The sequence below is a fragment of the Osmerus mordax genome, chromosome 9, assembly GCF_038355195.1.
Source record: "Osmerus mordax isolate fOsmMor3 chromosome 9, fOsmMor3.pri, whole genome shotgun sequence".
Taxonomy (NCBI): domain Eukaryota; kingdom Metazoa; phylum Chordata; class Actinopteri; order Osmeriformes; family Osmeridae; genus Osmerus; species Osmerus mordax.
Genome location: NC_090058.1, coordinates 8,236,028 through 8,253,080, shown reverse-complemented (window position 1 = coordinate 8,253,080; position 17,053 = coordinate 8,236,028). Strand labels below are relative to the sequence as shown.

The 17,053-nt window shown below is 43.2% G+C and overlaps 2 protein-coding genes across 2 annotated transcripts in view; one reads left to right on the top strand and one right to left on the bottom strand.

The window, feature by feature from the left end:
- Positions 1-1,106: 1,106 nt before the first annotated feature.
- On the bottom strand, positions 1,107-7,091 carry erich1 (glutamate rich 1). Its single transcript, XM_067243702.1, has 6 exons — positions 6,781-7,091; positions 6,400-6,519; positions 6,000-6,146; positions 3,524-3,943; positions 2,601-2,795; positions 1,107-1,270 (listed from the first exon to the last, which is right to left on the bottom strand). The coding sequence occupies exons 1-6, from the start codon at positions 6,797-6,799 to the stop codon at positions 1,209-1,211; spliced, it is 963 nt and encodes a 320-aa protein (XP_067099803.1). The 5' UTR covers positions 6,800-7,091; the 3' UTR covers positions 1,107-1,208.
- Positions 7,092-7,367: 276 nt separating this feature from the next.
- Positions 7,368-17,053, top strand: part of dlgap2a (discs, large (Drosophila) homolog-associated protein 2a) — a 127,953-nt gene continuing 118,267 nt past the window's right edge. The window contains exons 1-2 of the mRNA XM_067243296.1: positions 7,368-7,385; positions 16,120-16,174. Of these exons, the coding sequence (XP_067099397.1) occupies positions 7,368-7,385; positions 16,120-16,174 (73 nt within the window). The remainder of the gene's footprint in view (positions 7,386-16,119; positions 16,175-17,053) is intronic.

Here is a 17,053-nt window from a genome sequence, read left to right as displayed (position 1 = left end):
TCCTCTTATGACTGTCACCACAGATGGTGACACTCATGGTAACAGTTCACCACCGCTGCAATGCTGTTATACACACACACACACACACACACACACACACACACACACACACACACACACACACACACACACAGGGCTATTCTGCTCCAGTAAAGGCTACTCATTCATTACCAATCAGCATCACAGCATTGGAATGAAAACAGTTGAACTTCATCTGGCCTTGTGTCTGGCATTCAGGTTCAGGTCAGGCTAGCTTTGGCATTCCCACACTTGTTTTCTCACTCCCCAGTCTTCATAACAAGCTCAGGGCCATTCTATTAGATTAGAATGCTGTGCTATCGTCAGCAACGCTGATGTCGTTGGCTCAACTACTGGCTGGGTGACAGAGAGCACTTATCAGCTCCACAGCTTCCTCAGAGACAATCTGTGACACAGTATCTATCTGTGGGTGGAGTGGTTGCATGTAAGCAATGGTTTGCGCCAACTGTGGTCACGCCATCCAACAGAGAGCAACAAGTTAGCGTGTTAACCAAAGACGTCATAGTTTCAACAGATTATAATTGATGTACCAATTGAACTCATACACAATTAAGACCATCTTAATAGTAACCACCCCCTCAGACACACACACACAAACATACCTTAAACGTGTTAACCTAATATTTCTAATTGGGCACATTTAGGGTATTTGAAACAGCAGCCAGTTTTTAAACATGCCCAAGCCGGTTTCAAATTTGTGTTTTGGAGTTTGTGTAATTGGGGAGTTATCGAGTTAGTTGGTTGGTCTAAATGTCATGACATCTCTGGAAGGACTGAAGTTTCAACAGACCTGACATTTCAGGTCTCAGGTAATTAGGAGTGAAGAAGTAGAAAGTGAAGCTTCTGACAATTAGGTCTCCATCATAGCGGAACAATGTGAAAACTCAATCGATAATGGCATTATCAAGCAAAGCCATCGTGGGTATAATGACCTACAGCTTGGTGAGGATGAGTTAGCATTGACTCACAGATTGTGGGTGTAAGACATTATCATTTTTTTTTATCAACAAAAGGAAAATAGCCCAACACACCATTATTAAAAAAAAATCATTTTAATGCACACACAATGCATATTATGGCAGCATTTACATAAAAAAAACAAAAAAAAACAAAGGAAGAACGGAAGGAATGTTCCACAAATGTTTTCGGTTGTGTGGTCCTCTCTCAGCCTACAGGGTGAGGATGTCTGTGATCCAGTACTTAATCAGACACACAACAGCTGTGGTCTCATCTGGGGGCAAAAGAAAAACACAAGAACCAAATCATAACAATGCATCTTCATGTATTAATTTTAAACTGCAGAATGGAATCTAGCCGTTTATGTTTTTGTACTTTGTGACCTTTCTTTCGGCATTCAAGCAGTGCGTCACGTTAGGCAGTGTCTACGACCCGAGAAATACGGACAGGTCCAAAATGAAAACCACAGGTTCCATTTGGGTGGCCTCATGACAGTCATCCAGTCCCCAAAAATACAGTTAAATGAAATCGACAGGCAGCTAGGACAGACGTCATCTGTGTGGAGGAGTGAACTATAGTGGTTCTGGGCTTCACACCTAGCCCCTGTGGTGAATGCATTCTTTCTGCCTGGGTGAAGTGGGGATCTACTGAACTGTGAAAAAGTCTTGAAGGACTTGGAAGAAAGAAAAAAAAACAGGATGAACAGGCAGCGCCGAGGCGTATATGGTTTATGGCAGCATGTGAGTGTGTATGTGCATGTCACTGCCAGTGTGTACATGCCTGTGTGTGTATGTGCATTTAGTCACTGGAACAACTGGTTCTCACAGGACCTCTCCTATACAACATGTAGATGGAGTCCATTTGTATGCGCTGAATGGCTCGATGACTCATACAATTTGGAGACGGACGTGACTGAGGCAGTCTAACATCTGGGTACTGTGTGTGTGTGGAGTTAAAGCCAGGTATATTGAAGGAACTGCTCATCGAGTAAAAGTCTGTTTTTGCACGCCGTTGTCTTGGCAACCGCGCCCTGAGCTGAGCGTCTCTATGGCCACCTGCTTGGCAGTGCCCTGAATCCCTCGGACATTCATTCACACACTCAGCCAGGTCCCTGCTGATCCCATTAGCAAGCCAGATTTCAATTGACCCCAACCTCATATGTGCGCATGCGCACACACACACACACACAATACAGAAAAAGACAGACACTGAATCACTCTCTTAGCACACACACATAACACACACACAAACAAACGAGGCTCGATCATTCACAGATCCCGGAATTGCACACAGCAAGCTCCCGTTACCCTCATTCACCATGTTGCCAGATGAATAACCTCCAGGATGCTACCACGCTGGGTGTGACGTATTTGGTCAAATGTGGCTACGCGTTCGTGTGAAGGGTAGGACAGGTAGAGGTAGGTGTGGATCAATAAGAGGGCAAAGTAAGTGTGAAACTAATCTGTAATGGGCATAAGAGAACCAGTCCTGACCATCCCCAGGTACGGTGTGGGCCTGAGAGTTCCGGTCAGATACAGAACACACACAGATGGCCAAAGTAAGACGAGGGGATGTAAGGTTTAAGGACAGTAGAGGATGCTCACCAGGAGACAAGCTGGATCTGGACTGGAAGTCTTCCAGAGCGTTGGCCAGGCGCACCGTGTCCTTCAGCTGCACCTGGGCCTTGAGGGTGTGGAGCTGCCGGAGGGCAGAGGGGGGCGCTGTTCTACTGGAGACTCTGCTCAGGAGGCCCTCAAAGACCGCAAGGGGAACTTGAGGCCTGTCTGCAGGCGCTGAGGCTTGGGAATGGACATGAGAGAACACAGCAGGTTAACTAACACACCGTAGAACTGTCTATGGAAGTCAGGTAGCCTAGGAACCAGACCAATCTGCGAGCTCATGGTTTATTTGCTCTAGCAGATGGGCCACTCCAAGCCATTCAAATTGATTTCCCTCTGGCAATCACAACCGTTTATCTGGTATGGGCTGGGTGTGACTCATACAGTACATGCCCTACTACAGAAGCGTAACATTGCTACCTCATCAGATGTGCCTCTTCTCAGACTCACAGAGTACAAATAGACTCTGTGGTATAGTAGAGGCAAGGTTACCTGAGGCTCTCTCACTGAATGGCGGGAGACTCTGACAAAAGAGGTCTATTATTGGACCATATAATACACAATCACAAGTGGATGGCTAATCCCTGGAACCAATGTGGTTCTTTGGACTGGCGCAGAGAGGATTATGACAGACCTGATGACTTGGCCTGTCTATTAACTCTAAGAATAAGGTGGCAGTCCAGGAAATATACAGTCCCAAATCTCTCTGTTCTCCAGGGCTTCAACCACTAGTGGTTGGTGATTTAGTGTAGATTATCGTCTACTAGTGTGCTTTGCTAAATGCTGTGCCAGATGATTGCTTTAAGACAAATGTGGACTAGTGACAAATCCAGGCTTTATTAGTTCTTCCATCACTCAAATGACTGGGCTATACCTAACAGGACATAGTGACCTTGAATGAAACTTACGCTCCGATACATAGAACCCCAGTGTTGTCTTGAGGAACTCGGACACCTCCACTGATCTCCTCTCCAGCACTTCCTCATCTTCCTCCTCCTCCTCCTCTACATCCCCCTCTCGCTGGTAAGTGAACTCCAGAGCAGCAGCCCGGGGGACCAGACCCATGGAGATCAGCTTCTCCTTATGACGTTTCTTCTTCAATTTCCTTCGCTTGTTTTTGCTGAGTCGTTCTCCGCCCTCCTCCATGGTTGCATCCAAGCCGGGGCGATCAGTGTTGGATTCGCCAGCCTGGCCGGTCTTCACCTTCACGGCGCGTGCTCCAGAAGCATGCTCCAACGTCTTCTTCTTTCTTCTTCTCCTTCTCCTTCTTTGCTGTTCTTCTTCTTCTACATCGTCACCGTCTTCTCTGCTCTGGCTGGAGATTTCCTCTGAAAGGAGAAACAGGGTTAACGGAAGAGAAAGTTTGGGTGTTTTTCGAAACTATCCTGAGGAACAGCTTTTCATCACGGCTCTAGTCTTGATGTTCTGCCCTGTCATCCATATTCATCATTGCTAGTAACCATTTCGATACACATGGACTTTTAAATGTGTTTGTGATCCATTGGCACAGTGTATATTTTGACTTTGCAAAACCCTCGCTAATCCTGAAGAATCCTCTAGGGATGAGGGGCTGGATTGAGGCTCATGGACGGATGGATGGATGAATGTGTGATCTCAGAATGATCAAAGAGGAGCAAGTCAACATTGCTTTACCTCTACGCCTGCAGTTTAAAACCTGGGACAATGCCCATGTGAAGGAGAGAGTGACCGATTTCCTCAGAGGAACTGATGGGTGGCGAGCCTGTCTAGGATTTAGCAACCAACTGTAGTGTTCAAGATAGAGAATGAGCGAGAAACACATGCAGACACACACTCAACACACTCCCACTCAGGGCTCTATGGTCCAAGGGGTGGTGGGCACCATAAAGCAAGCTCTGTATAAACCATCATGTTAGGCCTCGTCCATGTCCAGCTGTGAATGGAGGTGGAAATTGTCTGTGTCCAAAAAATTTAAGAACCGGTAATGATTATTCACAGCATCCATACAACTAATCATAATAGGCATGGGAGAGCTGATTTGCTGGTGGAGACCAATTATATGAATGTTGCAGATGGTGGGCCAAGCAGAGACGGTTCGATAATATATGCTAATGAAACACGTGTGGTTCAGAGAGGTTCAGCTCAATCAATGGAGGTACAAGGATATAAGTTGCCCTGCCCTATGGAATACACACACACACACACACTGACTCACACAAAGAACACAGATATTAAAAAAATTGGTGGTGGTGGATTTTTTTGGGCCAATGTCTTAGGGGTGAAAAACTTAGCACATCCAAGGCCTCAGGAGTAAGCTTGACACTAAAACATTGCAGAGATATCAGCTGATTGAGCAGTTCTCTCACTTCACATTTCTACTCCTTCTAAGAACTCCAAAGCTTTGAGGGGTCAAGGTCGTAGCCATGGAGTCAACATTGGGGGGGACGAATTAAATTGTTTATGATAATTTCGGACAGGGTGCGTGGTTGCCTGTCGTAGCGTAGCACATTTATTTTTATATCAATATATTGGGGGGGACATTTTGACCACATTTAATATTCCAGAACAAGCTAAAGAACAAGGTTTTAAATAAGACATTTTGCCAAAATAGGTTGGTCTACAATAGAAGAACACAAATAATGTAGTTCAGAATTGTATACTATTAACATCCTGTGATTTGTCAAAGTCTCTAGAAATGACTCTGGCATTCAGGGTATTTGAAAACGATTTGTTCTTCAAAAATTCTGCTTATATACAGTAGCTGCCTGTACAAAACCTTCGCCAGCACCAACTAATTCCAGACAACACAGTGGCAGACCTTGCTCTCTCTGCATTTGCTGCGTCAAACTTTCAAAGCATGAAAGCTGAAACCATGCCAGGAAAATCATCTCAAAGTCTTTTTCTTAAAACTCAAGGTGTCCTTTGTGGTGCTGTATTCTGGTGATACGATAAGGCTACAGGATAACACATTCGCAAGCTGACGGCTCGGTCTACTATTACTAACCTCAAATCATTTCTCTATTTTTGCCCAGTGTCGAGCATGAATTATGCTCATGCATTCACCCCTATGCAAGTTTGACTTTATACACTAGGAAGTTGACCTACTCTATCCCATATCTGTACTCAAAATCAATCTGCAAAATCCAATCTGGTAAGGCTACAGGGATAAAACAAGCCTCGATGACTGTGACTGCGCTCGACACCCCCTCAGCCACCACAACCCGGAATAAATGTATTTGTCACTGGCATTTCCCACAAATGGGATAGCAGAGACAATCAGGGAGAGTGATTGTAACATGGAGAGCGCTGGAGCACATCAAGAGAAACCCTGCAGTAAATCCCTGAGCTTTATAGCATATATCCAACCTCAGACAGTCCATAAACGTGAGATTATAGCCCTCTTACCAGCTGGGTCCCCCGCGGTATTCATGCCTGTTGGCTGAGAGAGCGTGACAGATCCCTCTGCACCTGTCAGGTATCCTTCAGGGGGAGGTAGTGCTGTGTACACTCGTTTGCCAGGGGGGGCCTGGCCTGGTAATAGCCCTTCATCACCTGAGACAGGAAGAACAAACAAGGAAGAAGCACTTCATCCATCTGAGACAATAGGTTATATCAGCTTGGAGCCCTTCATTGAGTGGGATGGGGGTGGTTATTATTATTTGAATTCATACATTTTTCTTTATGAGCTGAGTGTTCTTGACCGAGGTCCAGAGGCAGTGTAGATCAAATAAGCATGAGGGGAAATATTGAAACGATAGATTGGCACACATAATAAGATTCGGTTTACCAGTGGCTGTATGCTCACCTGACTCGTGTTGCACCTTGGGCTTTTTGGAAACTGTCGTGAGGGTTGGTGGAGTGTTGGGGATTTGGTCAGGCTTAGGGGGCGAGGGGTAGAGCTTTCGAAGGACCTTTGACTGAAATACTACAGAACAAAACCACATTGCATTAATAACCAACAACTTAGGTGGTATAATTTACCATAATCAGCCACGTATGACCTACGCAGGGCACGGCTCCTACAAATGTTTTGACCAGTAGCACGTCATGACAGTTGCTTATATCCTGTAGACCCGGTCAATGTAAACTTTCATCCAGCGGTGTGATGTACAGTAGGCTACTTCCGTTAAAAAAGCACTTTTATTGTCGGTTGTCAAATTCCTTTGAAGAAAACTATAACTCTTACCGTCTTTTCTATGTGGCATGTCGCAAAATACAGCTTAAGTCCATCAAATTGGCTTTGGAAGAGTCGTGATAGCTAAACACAGTACACTTGCTAGTGTACTGTAGCTAAGTAGCTAGAAAGCTAAGCTAACAACACTTCTAGCTAACGAAATCCAGTCTGTGCCCTCTCTCTGCATCTGTACACGCCACAGTGAAACACTGTAATATCATAAACCTGGTAGGTTGCGTATAAAAGTTTTGACGAGACAGAAATGAACTGAAACCCTTCCACAGCACCTAAAGTCAACCACAGCACTGTCTGCTGCTCTTAGCTATTTTGCTGGGTTGAAGTACACAGTTACAATACAAGGGCTCCCTCTACGTTCATAAGTAGTAATAACATACAACCACATTGACATGCGCAAACCAAGCCAGCTGTGAAGCGGGGTTTGACAGCAGCGCATGGGAAAGCGCGATGCGAATACCAAATAGGTGCCAGTGGCTCAGCATCAGCACCAGAATGGAACGAGTTTAGGAATTGCGCACCCTCAAAACTTGGCTGGACACCTCAGCATGTGAACGGGCTTTGCAAGGGAGGAACTACCTAGAATGTCAGCTCTGAAGAAGGTAAGTCAGTCCATCTGTTCCTTTCTTCTCCCTAAGGAACATTCATTCATTTTGGCACATAAGTAACTGATTTTGTGATTTATAACACGCTATTGTAGCCCTGTAATGCTGTGTTGAGCTATGCAATGGGTGGGTCTCATCTTTTTATGTAAAGATCATGACTGTCAAAGCATAATTTAATTTAGGATATACCATTTGAAATCATGGGATATGAAATCATGTTTTAACGTTAGACAATAACACAGAGAACCTCTGGACTAATTTTAGGATACCTTTTCAATTTGATAATTCCCAGAAATAATGCAAAGCTTCTTTCTTTTTCAATGTAGTAAATGTTTTCTTCAGGAACACTTTTGGCTTGGTCTCTGGTCGTGCACAACTTGTGTCCCAGAGGAAGGTGTAAAAGATGCACAACTTCTCAGACAAAAAACAGGACTCGTTGCAAAATGTTAACCTTTGAGATGAATTTCAGTGCATGTTTGAGCTCTCACAATCCAACATATTCAGTAGACTCACACACACACAAGCATACACCTTGTACCATACTCATGCACACAAACACTGCTATGAGCAGCCGTTAGACAATTCATTTGCTGCTGTCTATCTACAGTATGAGACTTAGTGTTGGTGCGTTGGCTTGCCTGCCTGGCAGTGCTGTGTAGCGGCAGAGGAACGCTAGGCTGAGGAAACCCAGTGTGGTGGGATAGACAGGCAGTCAGGCCCATACAGGAGCTGGGTTAACATTTTACCTGACGTCTCACTGCTGAAGAAACATTGGGACACAGAGATTTCACAAGTGTGACTTGTTTGCCTTTCATCAATACACCAATTGTTATCGATCAATACAGCACTTGCCGTTGATAGATACAGCAACACAACTTGGTGCATTCCGTTGGGACATCATTAGATTGACTGTATGGTGATTTGGCAACTGTATAATATCTTGGGGTACAGGTTATTGGATAAGCTTACACACCATTACAGGAACTATTGTCTAAATAGTTGTTTTAAGAAAATGTGATGGTGTCTAACAATCAACAGAATTTAGGTTGACATTGACCTAGTCCTGAATTGATTTGTTTCTCACATAGGCAGTAATCGGGATAAGATGTGGCTGTGAGTGGTATCATATTTTGTGCACAGCACATTAAGTAATAGCATTCCCAGACATCATAGTCAAGGACTTGGGAGGCTAAAAATAGGTGTTTTGCAATATGCATGCAATCACTGTGAGTGGCACCATAGCAAACCCCCTGATTTTACCTTGGAATTCCTAAAGTTTACTTACGGTACTGTTTCTGTATTGATACTAATGGAATGGATTTTTATTTTGCTTGTAGTAGCCAGCATTTATTTATTTTAATCATAGGCAGTCAGCAATGTGTGTGTGTGTGTGTGTGGGGGGGGGGGGACGACAACTAAGTGCTGGCATTATCCTCGTGTATTTCTACTTCACTCTGAGTTTTAGACAGACTCTTCAGTTGAAACACAGAAACTGCATTTGGTGCCATTTAGCGGTGGAGGCAATGGCCATGCTAGTCCGTTGCTTGTGTTCATTTATCATGCAGCTGTGTGCAAGAGGGGCTAGATGGAGCGATTTAGAATCAAGCAGGAGTGGAATATGTTGGAAAGAAGCGATGGATGAGGGACAGGCAGAGCTGGTATGAGAAAGAAGATTTTGTAATGATCATGGTTTATGCATGTGTGTACGTTTGTGATGTGTGTAGATGTACTGTATGCCATTGTATGCATACTCCCATCCATAACCCATTATCCAAAAGATTGTGGGCAGTGACAGAGTGTGGCATGTCATCAATATTATCTATTTCCTGGCAGATTATATGCAAGATGGATTTAGGCCACTCAGGCTCAAACCAACTGGACACTATCTCGCCTCTCTCCCACAAATCATGTTTAATATCAGCATCTCTTCATCTCTTCAACACAATTCAAACTACATAGAGAATTCAAGGTGCCAAGGTGCTTATCAATACTTCAAAAGAATATTTAAAAAGACCTAATTAAAAACAACTGTTTGACTACTAATAAAAAAGAAAAGATTCAAGGATAATCCAGAAATAAAAAGTGTCACTTTACTATAGACACTCCTGGGAATAGAAAGTACAGCTGGCAGTTGGAAGATGTTTCTAGAACTTTCTAGACAGTCAGGGTGGCCAGACACCGTGACTGACTGGATCCCCTTTAGTTACTGTCTGTCTCATAAAGAGTGTTGTGATTATCAGACATGCTATTAAGTTGCTGTGCAGTGATTTAATGTTAACAGAATGGAGAGAAGCATGTGGTTTAAAGGTGAAAGACTGGGTTGTCTGCCCCAGCTTTGTATTGTTTGTCTTTGGCCATTTATGAACTTTCTGCTTGGTTCTGCTTGTCTCACCTTGCAACCTATTTCTCTCCTTTTCACTCCTTATTGCTCTCTCTCTCTCTCTCTCTCTCTCTCTCTCTCTCTCTCTCTCTCTCTCTCTCTCTCTCTCTCTCTCTCTCTCTCTCTCTCTCTCTCTCTCTCTGTGATGGGGGGGGGGGGGTGTAACTGAAGTTTGTCATTTAGTTTCACCACCATCTCTGCCTATGATTTTGATTTTAATGTCAAAGAAAACCCTGACTCTAAATGTAGTGTTCGCTTTTGTACAGTAGTGAATTAATATTATAATTGCAATTCACATCGCTGGCAACCTGCCTGGTGCCGGGGCACTCAAACTTAAAGATTTTTGTAAACTCTATGATAAATCGGGCTAGTAGAATCCACTGCATAAATTCTTGATTAGTTACAGGTGTGGGTGATTTGATTAGGCTATAAAGTAAAGCCCCCTCAGTTCCAAAAGCGAGCCGTGATTGCTCCAAAACGCGATTGAGTGCTGTGTATCGGCAAATTAATTATAGTACTTCCTCTCTCCGATCCACGGTTATTGTATTGACTTCAGTTGTTCGAGGAATAACATTGTGTTGGATACGTTAACCTATAGTTATTCAACAGAAACTTAGCAAACTATACTTGACAGTCACAGTGCAGTATTCTTGAACAAACTTCCCAAACCCGTCACAAAACTGTCAGCTCTTATGCAGCTTATTTAACTCAGGGAGGGGGGGGGGGGATCAGACGATTGGATGTACCGATATTTCACACTTTCTTTACTCAGGTGGAAAAAACGTTGTCTACCGTAGCCTACTTCCACACTTGAAAGAGAAGCTGCTGTATCAAGTGCTTTGATCTCTAGTTTTACATTTGAAACCAGTTACCGGTCACATTCTACTAAAGCATGGCATATAATGCCGATATTTTGTAGATCTCTACAATATTTGGTTTGTTGTTTAGAAATATTTAGTAGATTGACTGGCATGACACAATTGGACATATCCATAGGACAATATTAGATATTATCCTTGAAAAATTAATACATCTCTGAAGCAGTTTACAGTTTCCTCAACCATCCCCACATACAGCACACACAAAAGCAGCAAGACAATGGCCTATATGCAGTGAATCTCATTCAAACCCAACATCCATTCATAAATGTCTGTGCTTTTCAATCAGCCCCCTCTTCTCTTTCTCTTGGTCCGTCTTCTCTCTCTCTCTCTCTCTCTCTCTCTCTCTCTCTCTCTCTCTCTCTCTCTCTCTCTCTCTCTCTCTCTCTCTCTCTCTCTCTCTCTCTCTCTCTCTCTCTCTCTCTCTCTACGTCCAATTCCAGCCCTGTCCTATGCTAAGCTTCTGCGCACCTCGCCGGCTGTAGCCAGTCGCTCTTTCCCTGCCATGCAGTAGAAGTCTATAACAGGTCCCCTGTGCTTTTAGCCTGGCTTCCGCCCCGAAAAAAAAACATTTGCCAGCTAGCTGTGTGTAGATGTGTCACAGTGACCTCTTCCCAACCCCAGCACACTCTCCTTCAGATGTGAGGTGTTTGTGCGTGTGTGCGTTTTTTTGTTGTCATCCAGTCAGGGTTTTACCATCCAGCTCGAAATATCCCTTCCATCTTGTCCTTTTATTACCTTTTTTTTGTCTACCTCTTACTTGTAATACCATATTTTGTAAATAAGTTGAGATGGTAAGTTCTCAATCAGCACCTTTTTGGTGCTTCAAGCTGTAAAGTGCTGCACTGTACACTTACTGCCCTCCAACAATATTTTTGCCTTTGAAGTATAGTATTGAATGGAGTTACAGTTAGAACATGTTCAATTATTGTACTGTAAAGCAAGAAATTACAGATTGCTGTCACTATGCAGTGAAGTGCATGATGCATTGTAGTGGAACACATCTATTCTCCCAGAGTGTAATTCACTGCCACAGTGAATTGACACCTATACCGCATGTTCGCTGTATTCAGCTAATGGACCAATTGTTCAGTTCAGAGCTCCTAAACATCCCAATGTGATGTTGATAAAGTTCCAGCATGGCACTTATCCTTTATTTGATCTGCACATTGCTGCTCTTCACAGCTCGACAGGGCAAAGAGGAGTGCATAGGGGAAGACAGCAACAGCTTGGAAGTGTGGTGAAATGACTCCACTTCCTGGTACTTACACACAGCTCCCATTAGTTCATAAATGCTTGCTCCCTACCCTTCAGATGTCTGTGCCAGTCCTCCTCTTAGCTTGTACAATGCCTCTCGTAATAATTAGCTGTATTTCGCATTAATGGAGTGTGTGTGTGTCTGTGTGTATGTCTGAGTGTGTGTACGTGTGTATGTGGGTGTGTATGTACACACATGCATTTGTGTCATGTCTGTCAAGTTTGGCTTTGAGAGCATTCATACAGATAATTGTTTATTTGGACGATCTTAGTCTTACATCAGGTTGATAGTTGTCTACATGACGCTCGGTCATTGATCCCTGTCATGTTGGCGCAGGGATCTTTACCATCATTAAAAACAAAAACAATTGGAAAATGTTTCTTTCTGTCCAACACAATGCATCTCCCATGAACCACGTAACATTTTAGAACATCTGCCACTGTTTTTTGGTTCGACTTAACATTGGGCTGAAATTCAGGCTCTAGGCAAGTTCTTGACTACACTGAGGCCTTCAGGTGTCCAATTTCTGGCAAAAACTCCATCTGAATTTGGGGGTTTTACTTACCAAAATGGCCATTCAGCTAATGTAATCAGTTCCTTTCATGTGAGGGGTCATTGTAAAGGACTACTGCCATCAGAGAAAAACTGCTCCACTTTGAGCCAAATTTCCTGCATACGTTCTTTCTGTGTGAGAATCAGTGGATGAACATGGCAACTTCTCTCTCTCCATCTTTCTCTTTTTCTTTTTCTATCTTTCTCTCTTTGTATCTCTCATTCTTTCTCTCCCTCTTTTTTCTGTATGTGATTGCCCTTCTGTGAAATTACACCGGCCATGCTATCTGTTCTGTATGGTCAGTCAGCATTAAGTGTTGGTATTTCCTGGAGAGACGGTAAAGAAACTACAGTGAGCTCTGTGAAACCAATGATGTGAAATGACCTTTTTCCAAAATATCTGAGAAGGATGAATGGACCATATTATCTAAGTGGACAAATTATGTCTAATTCACACCTATCTGAGAACTCCTACAAACTTCTCCACATAAAGTAGCCTACTCAGAAGTCTTAGTGTTTTTGTTCTATAGAAGCCCCAACACTTAATGGTGTCACAAAGTTATAGATTGATACATTTCTGTACATTTTGTTAGATGAGCAACTCAGTGGTGTTGAAATGCCGGTTGTAGAAGAGACACACTGATCTCAGATACTGGATGAGTACCTTTTCAAAAATGTGATACAAGCTTAGCCAATATAGAACCAGTGGAATTGGCCATTGTCTCTAACATGGAATGGCCCTGTCGATTTGGAACTCCAGGAAAGCTCCAGCAATTATATCCTGGCCAAGTAACAGATTAGACCAGTCAAAAACGATGTCTGTCTGCCTGCAGTATGTGCAACACCCATGCCAACCAGGTCACCGGTTGGATCCAGGGAGGTTTTTACTACTGTACTTGTATTGGTTTGCTTCTCAAATGCAACCGGATGCATTAGCATAGACAGTAGACCCGCACCATATATGTATCCCTCTGCAATTTATCCCTATCCCATTTCGGTGACTTTAACAAGGATGCAAATCAGATTTGTATAAATACCAAGCATCTCAAAAAGATGATTCATGTACAGTTTTTTTCCATTTGTCCCATTTCCTGTAGTGTGTGTCTATTACTTGTAAATATGCGTTATGCGAGGTGACACAAATCCTCTTTCTTGTACTCAGCCAGTGGTTAGCTTAAAAAGAAACACGCAGATGGCTAACACGTTTATATGAAATTAGATGCCACATGCCTTCAGGCTCAATCCCTTTACAGCAGAAACAAGAGGACTGTCTCCTCTCTCTGTGTGTGTGTCTGTGTGTCTGTGTCAGTCTGTGTGTGCGTGTGTCTGTGTGTGTGTATGTGTGTGTGTGTATGTGTGTGTGTGTGTGTGTGTGTGTGAGCGAGTAAAACACCAAAGACCATACTGACAGCCACTTCTCTTTCTGCAACGTCTGCCAACCAGCAGCAGTCATAACTTATCCCATTACACTGATGCTTGAGACGTCCAGGCCAAACATTTGATCATACATATTATTGGGAGTTTCTCATTTAAGAGACGCCACTCTCTGTCCTTATCCACTTAGCTGCTCTGCAGCTTCACTGGAGGTCATTTGTTCAACTTCTGTCAGGGCTGCATCCAATGACATGGACCATAAGAGATTAATGGAGTCGACAGGCAGAGTAGAGTAACTAAAGATGATTTGAAGCTTTTATGAAACAAAGTTGACAGAAAGACTACCTAAACGTCAAAGACTTTAACAGTTTGCTCTTGTAGAAAGGGGCACGTGGTCTTCTAAAAATACATTTCCCTCAATGTGTAGATCATACAGTTATGATGTAGAAGTTGAAGAGATGATTAAAAAAACTATTTTCAGAAATCCTGCTCGAGAACGGAAAAAAAGACCCATGTATGAGGGAACCTGTGGATGGTGTCTCATTAAATGTCCCCCACTGAGAAGCTCCCCCATGCCCCTCCATTATTTAAGTTTCATTCTTTATGTTCTTTCTGCCTCTCCTTTTTGTGGAAAGTACCTTTACACATTGCATTTTAATTAAAGATGTACAGCCATCTGAACAGTCAATGGTTTGAAATAACTGTGAAATAGATGTTTGAACTTATGGAGAAAAGAAAATAAAGGGCATATTACCGCTTTTCCCATGGAATTTTTGCGAGAGAAGGAGAGAGGGAGATGGAGAGAAAAATCATTAAAGATGACTAAAATGACTAAATGTAAATGTAAAAAAAGATTCCTGGTTTTATTACAAATGTCATTTTAACTACAATGCGCCTGTCGATCAAACATCAAGACTACAAAACGCTCATAGCACCTGCTGAGCCACCTTCTCTAGTTACCCTACCTGTCATCCACCTCCTCCTTCATTCTGTTCATCTGAATGTCCCCACGAATGTTTCCAACAATGGAAAGCGTAATAACATTAGAGAAAGGTTTGTTTCCACTCTGTTTCCCAGAAGTAGGCCGGATCTGTTCAAATCACAGACCTGCTTGTTTCTACAAACCAGCACTTTTGCCTGTAGACATGGATTGACTCAGCTTCTGTCAACGTTTTTGATATCTATGAATAGACGCAAACTAAAATAGAATGTTTTGCGTCATGAAACTGTGTAGGAAGACGAGGATCATTTAATGTCTGAGTGCTACACATGATGACCATGTTTAATGCACTGGTATTCCTTCAATAAAGGTGAAGTTATTAAAGTGTAGAGTTTTTAGAGCTGTCTGCAAACACTATTGCATCGCTCTACTCTAAACAAAAGAGGTGCAATGAGTTAGGTGTTAGTGTGCTGTTTCTTTTCTGAAAGCATGCATTTTGGACAGTTACTGCCTTACATATGGTTTAATGCTATATATTGTATACAGATCATACATATTCCTTTCGAAAAATGAGATGGAGGCCACATTGGTTAACAATATGAGTGTGGTACAATGCATTATCGATCACAATGTCAGTGTTGTAATGTAAGCAATTCATGAAGTGCTTGCTTTTGTGTTGGCCTTCACTGTCCTGACATATGTAGAATACTAATGGAGCTAAAACTGCCTTTCTGCAGTGGTCATGTGAGATTTAGAGATTTAGTGATTTCTCTGGCTTCAGCTTGAACAGTGAGATGGGCATCTCTCCCTTCATCAAAAGAATGGATCACTGTCAGATCTCATGTGGAATATTAGCCTATCATAATCCACTCAGTGCCAATTAGTCCAAGAATCCACCTGTACTGGATCTGGTCAGCTCAAGCTGCCGGCAGATGAAATGATCCACCTACACATCAGCAGACCTGTAATTTTGTGCTTCGGTGCACGAGTTGGATGAGATGTTAGATAAATATGCAAATCGGATGAGAGACGATTACCCATCATCGCTGTAATTGTTGATTGTAACATATGGCTCAGTGCTTCTCCCCAGAGCCATCTCTCTCCTTGTTCTTGTGTAACAAATCTTATTTTTTTCTAATTTCGGATTTCTTCTCTCCTTATTGTTCTCTCCCTCTCTCTCTCTCTCTCTCTCTCTCTCTCTCTCTCTCTCTCTCTCTCTCTCTCTCTCTCTCTCTCTCTCTCTCTCTCTCTCTCTCTCTCTCTGTCTCTCTGTCCTTCCTTCCTTCCTCCTTTCTTTCTTTCTTTCTTTCTCTCCTCTACCCCTCTCTGTCCTCTGTTGCCCTCCACAGGTGCTTCCCAGCATATTGCAGAAGCATTGCTGTATCCTCCCAGACAGAAACACAGGTAAGGACCACGTCGTCCCCCCAGCCAAACACAACACTCACAGTGGGGAGAGTTTGAGAGAGGACAGGGGAAGACCCACTGACAGCCAGTAGTAGAGGAAGGGAAGTGTAGGGGGAATGTCATGTCTGTTTGTCTCTATGCTCTTCTCCCCAGGGTAGTATAGTTCACCTGACAGATGTTGACACAATATGCTGGTGAAGAAATAGAATTTGGAGATATACCTCTCTGCACGGGATGGCAAATGATTTGCAATTTCTGCCATGGTGGTTCTCCTCGTGGAAATGCCCGGAATAATGACAGTAGCCAATGATTTTTGACTTGACATTTGGGAAGCTTTATGTGGATGGCTGTAATTCCAGTTTAAAAGAGCAACTGTGCCTGCAGCCCTTCGTGTGGGGTTGCAGTCCTCTCCTTCAGGAGAGGTGACTTAATCCTCAACTTTGTGCTGCGCAAGGTAACAGGATGTTTCTGTGCTCTGTGCTCTACCTACACTGCCTCTGCGTTTGACAAGCTGCTTCACATCCTTGCAGGTGTGAAGAGGTGGCTGATGAAATTGAAGAGCAGGGAGATATACTCAGGTACTCTGGCCCCCCTATGAAGGTTATCTATGACCCCCCCTCTCCTCCCTCCTTACCCCCTGAATTACTTTTCTCCCTGTGCTTTGGTTGTTCAGGGTTATAACCTTATCACCGAAACCATTCATTTCACGAAGCATAAACACTGCACTGTATTACCATCTACCATCTGCACAGCACTGACTCCATACCCCTTGAAAAACATAGATTCTTTGGATTTGATAGTTGTTGAACCTGGTTTTATTTTGTGCTGATTTGGTAACTTACTGATGTTTTATAGAATGGTATGGTACTGAAACATCAA

Coding starts and splice junctions, on each gene's coding strand:
- erich1 (XM_067243702.1), bottom strand. Junction 6,147..6,399: donor CAAGGTGCAACACGAGTCAG/GTGAGCATACAG, acceptor TTCCTGTCTCAG/GTGATGAAGGGCTATTACCA. Junction 3,944..5,999: donor TACCGCGGGGGACCCAGCTG/GTAAGAGGGCTA, acceptor TTCTCCTTTCAG/AGGAAATCTCCAGCCAGAGC.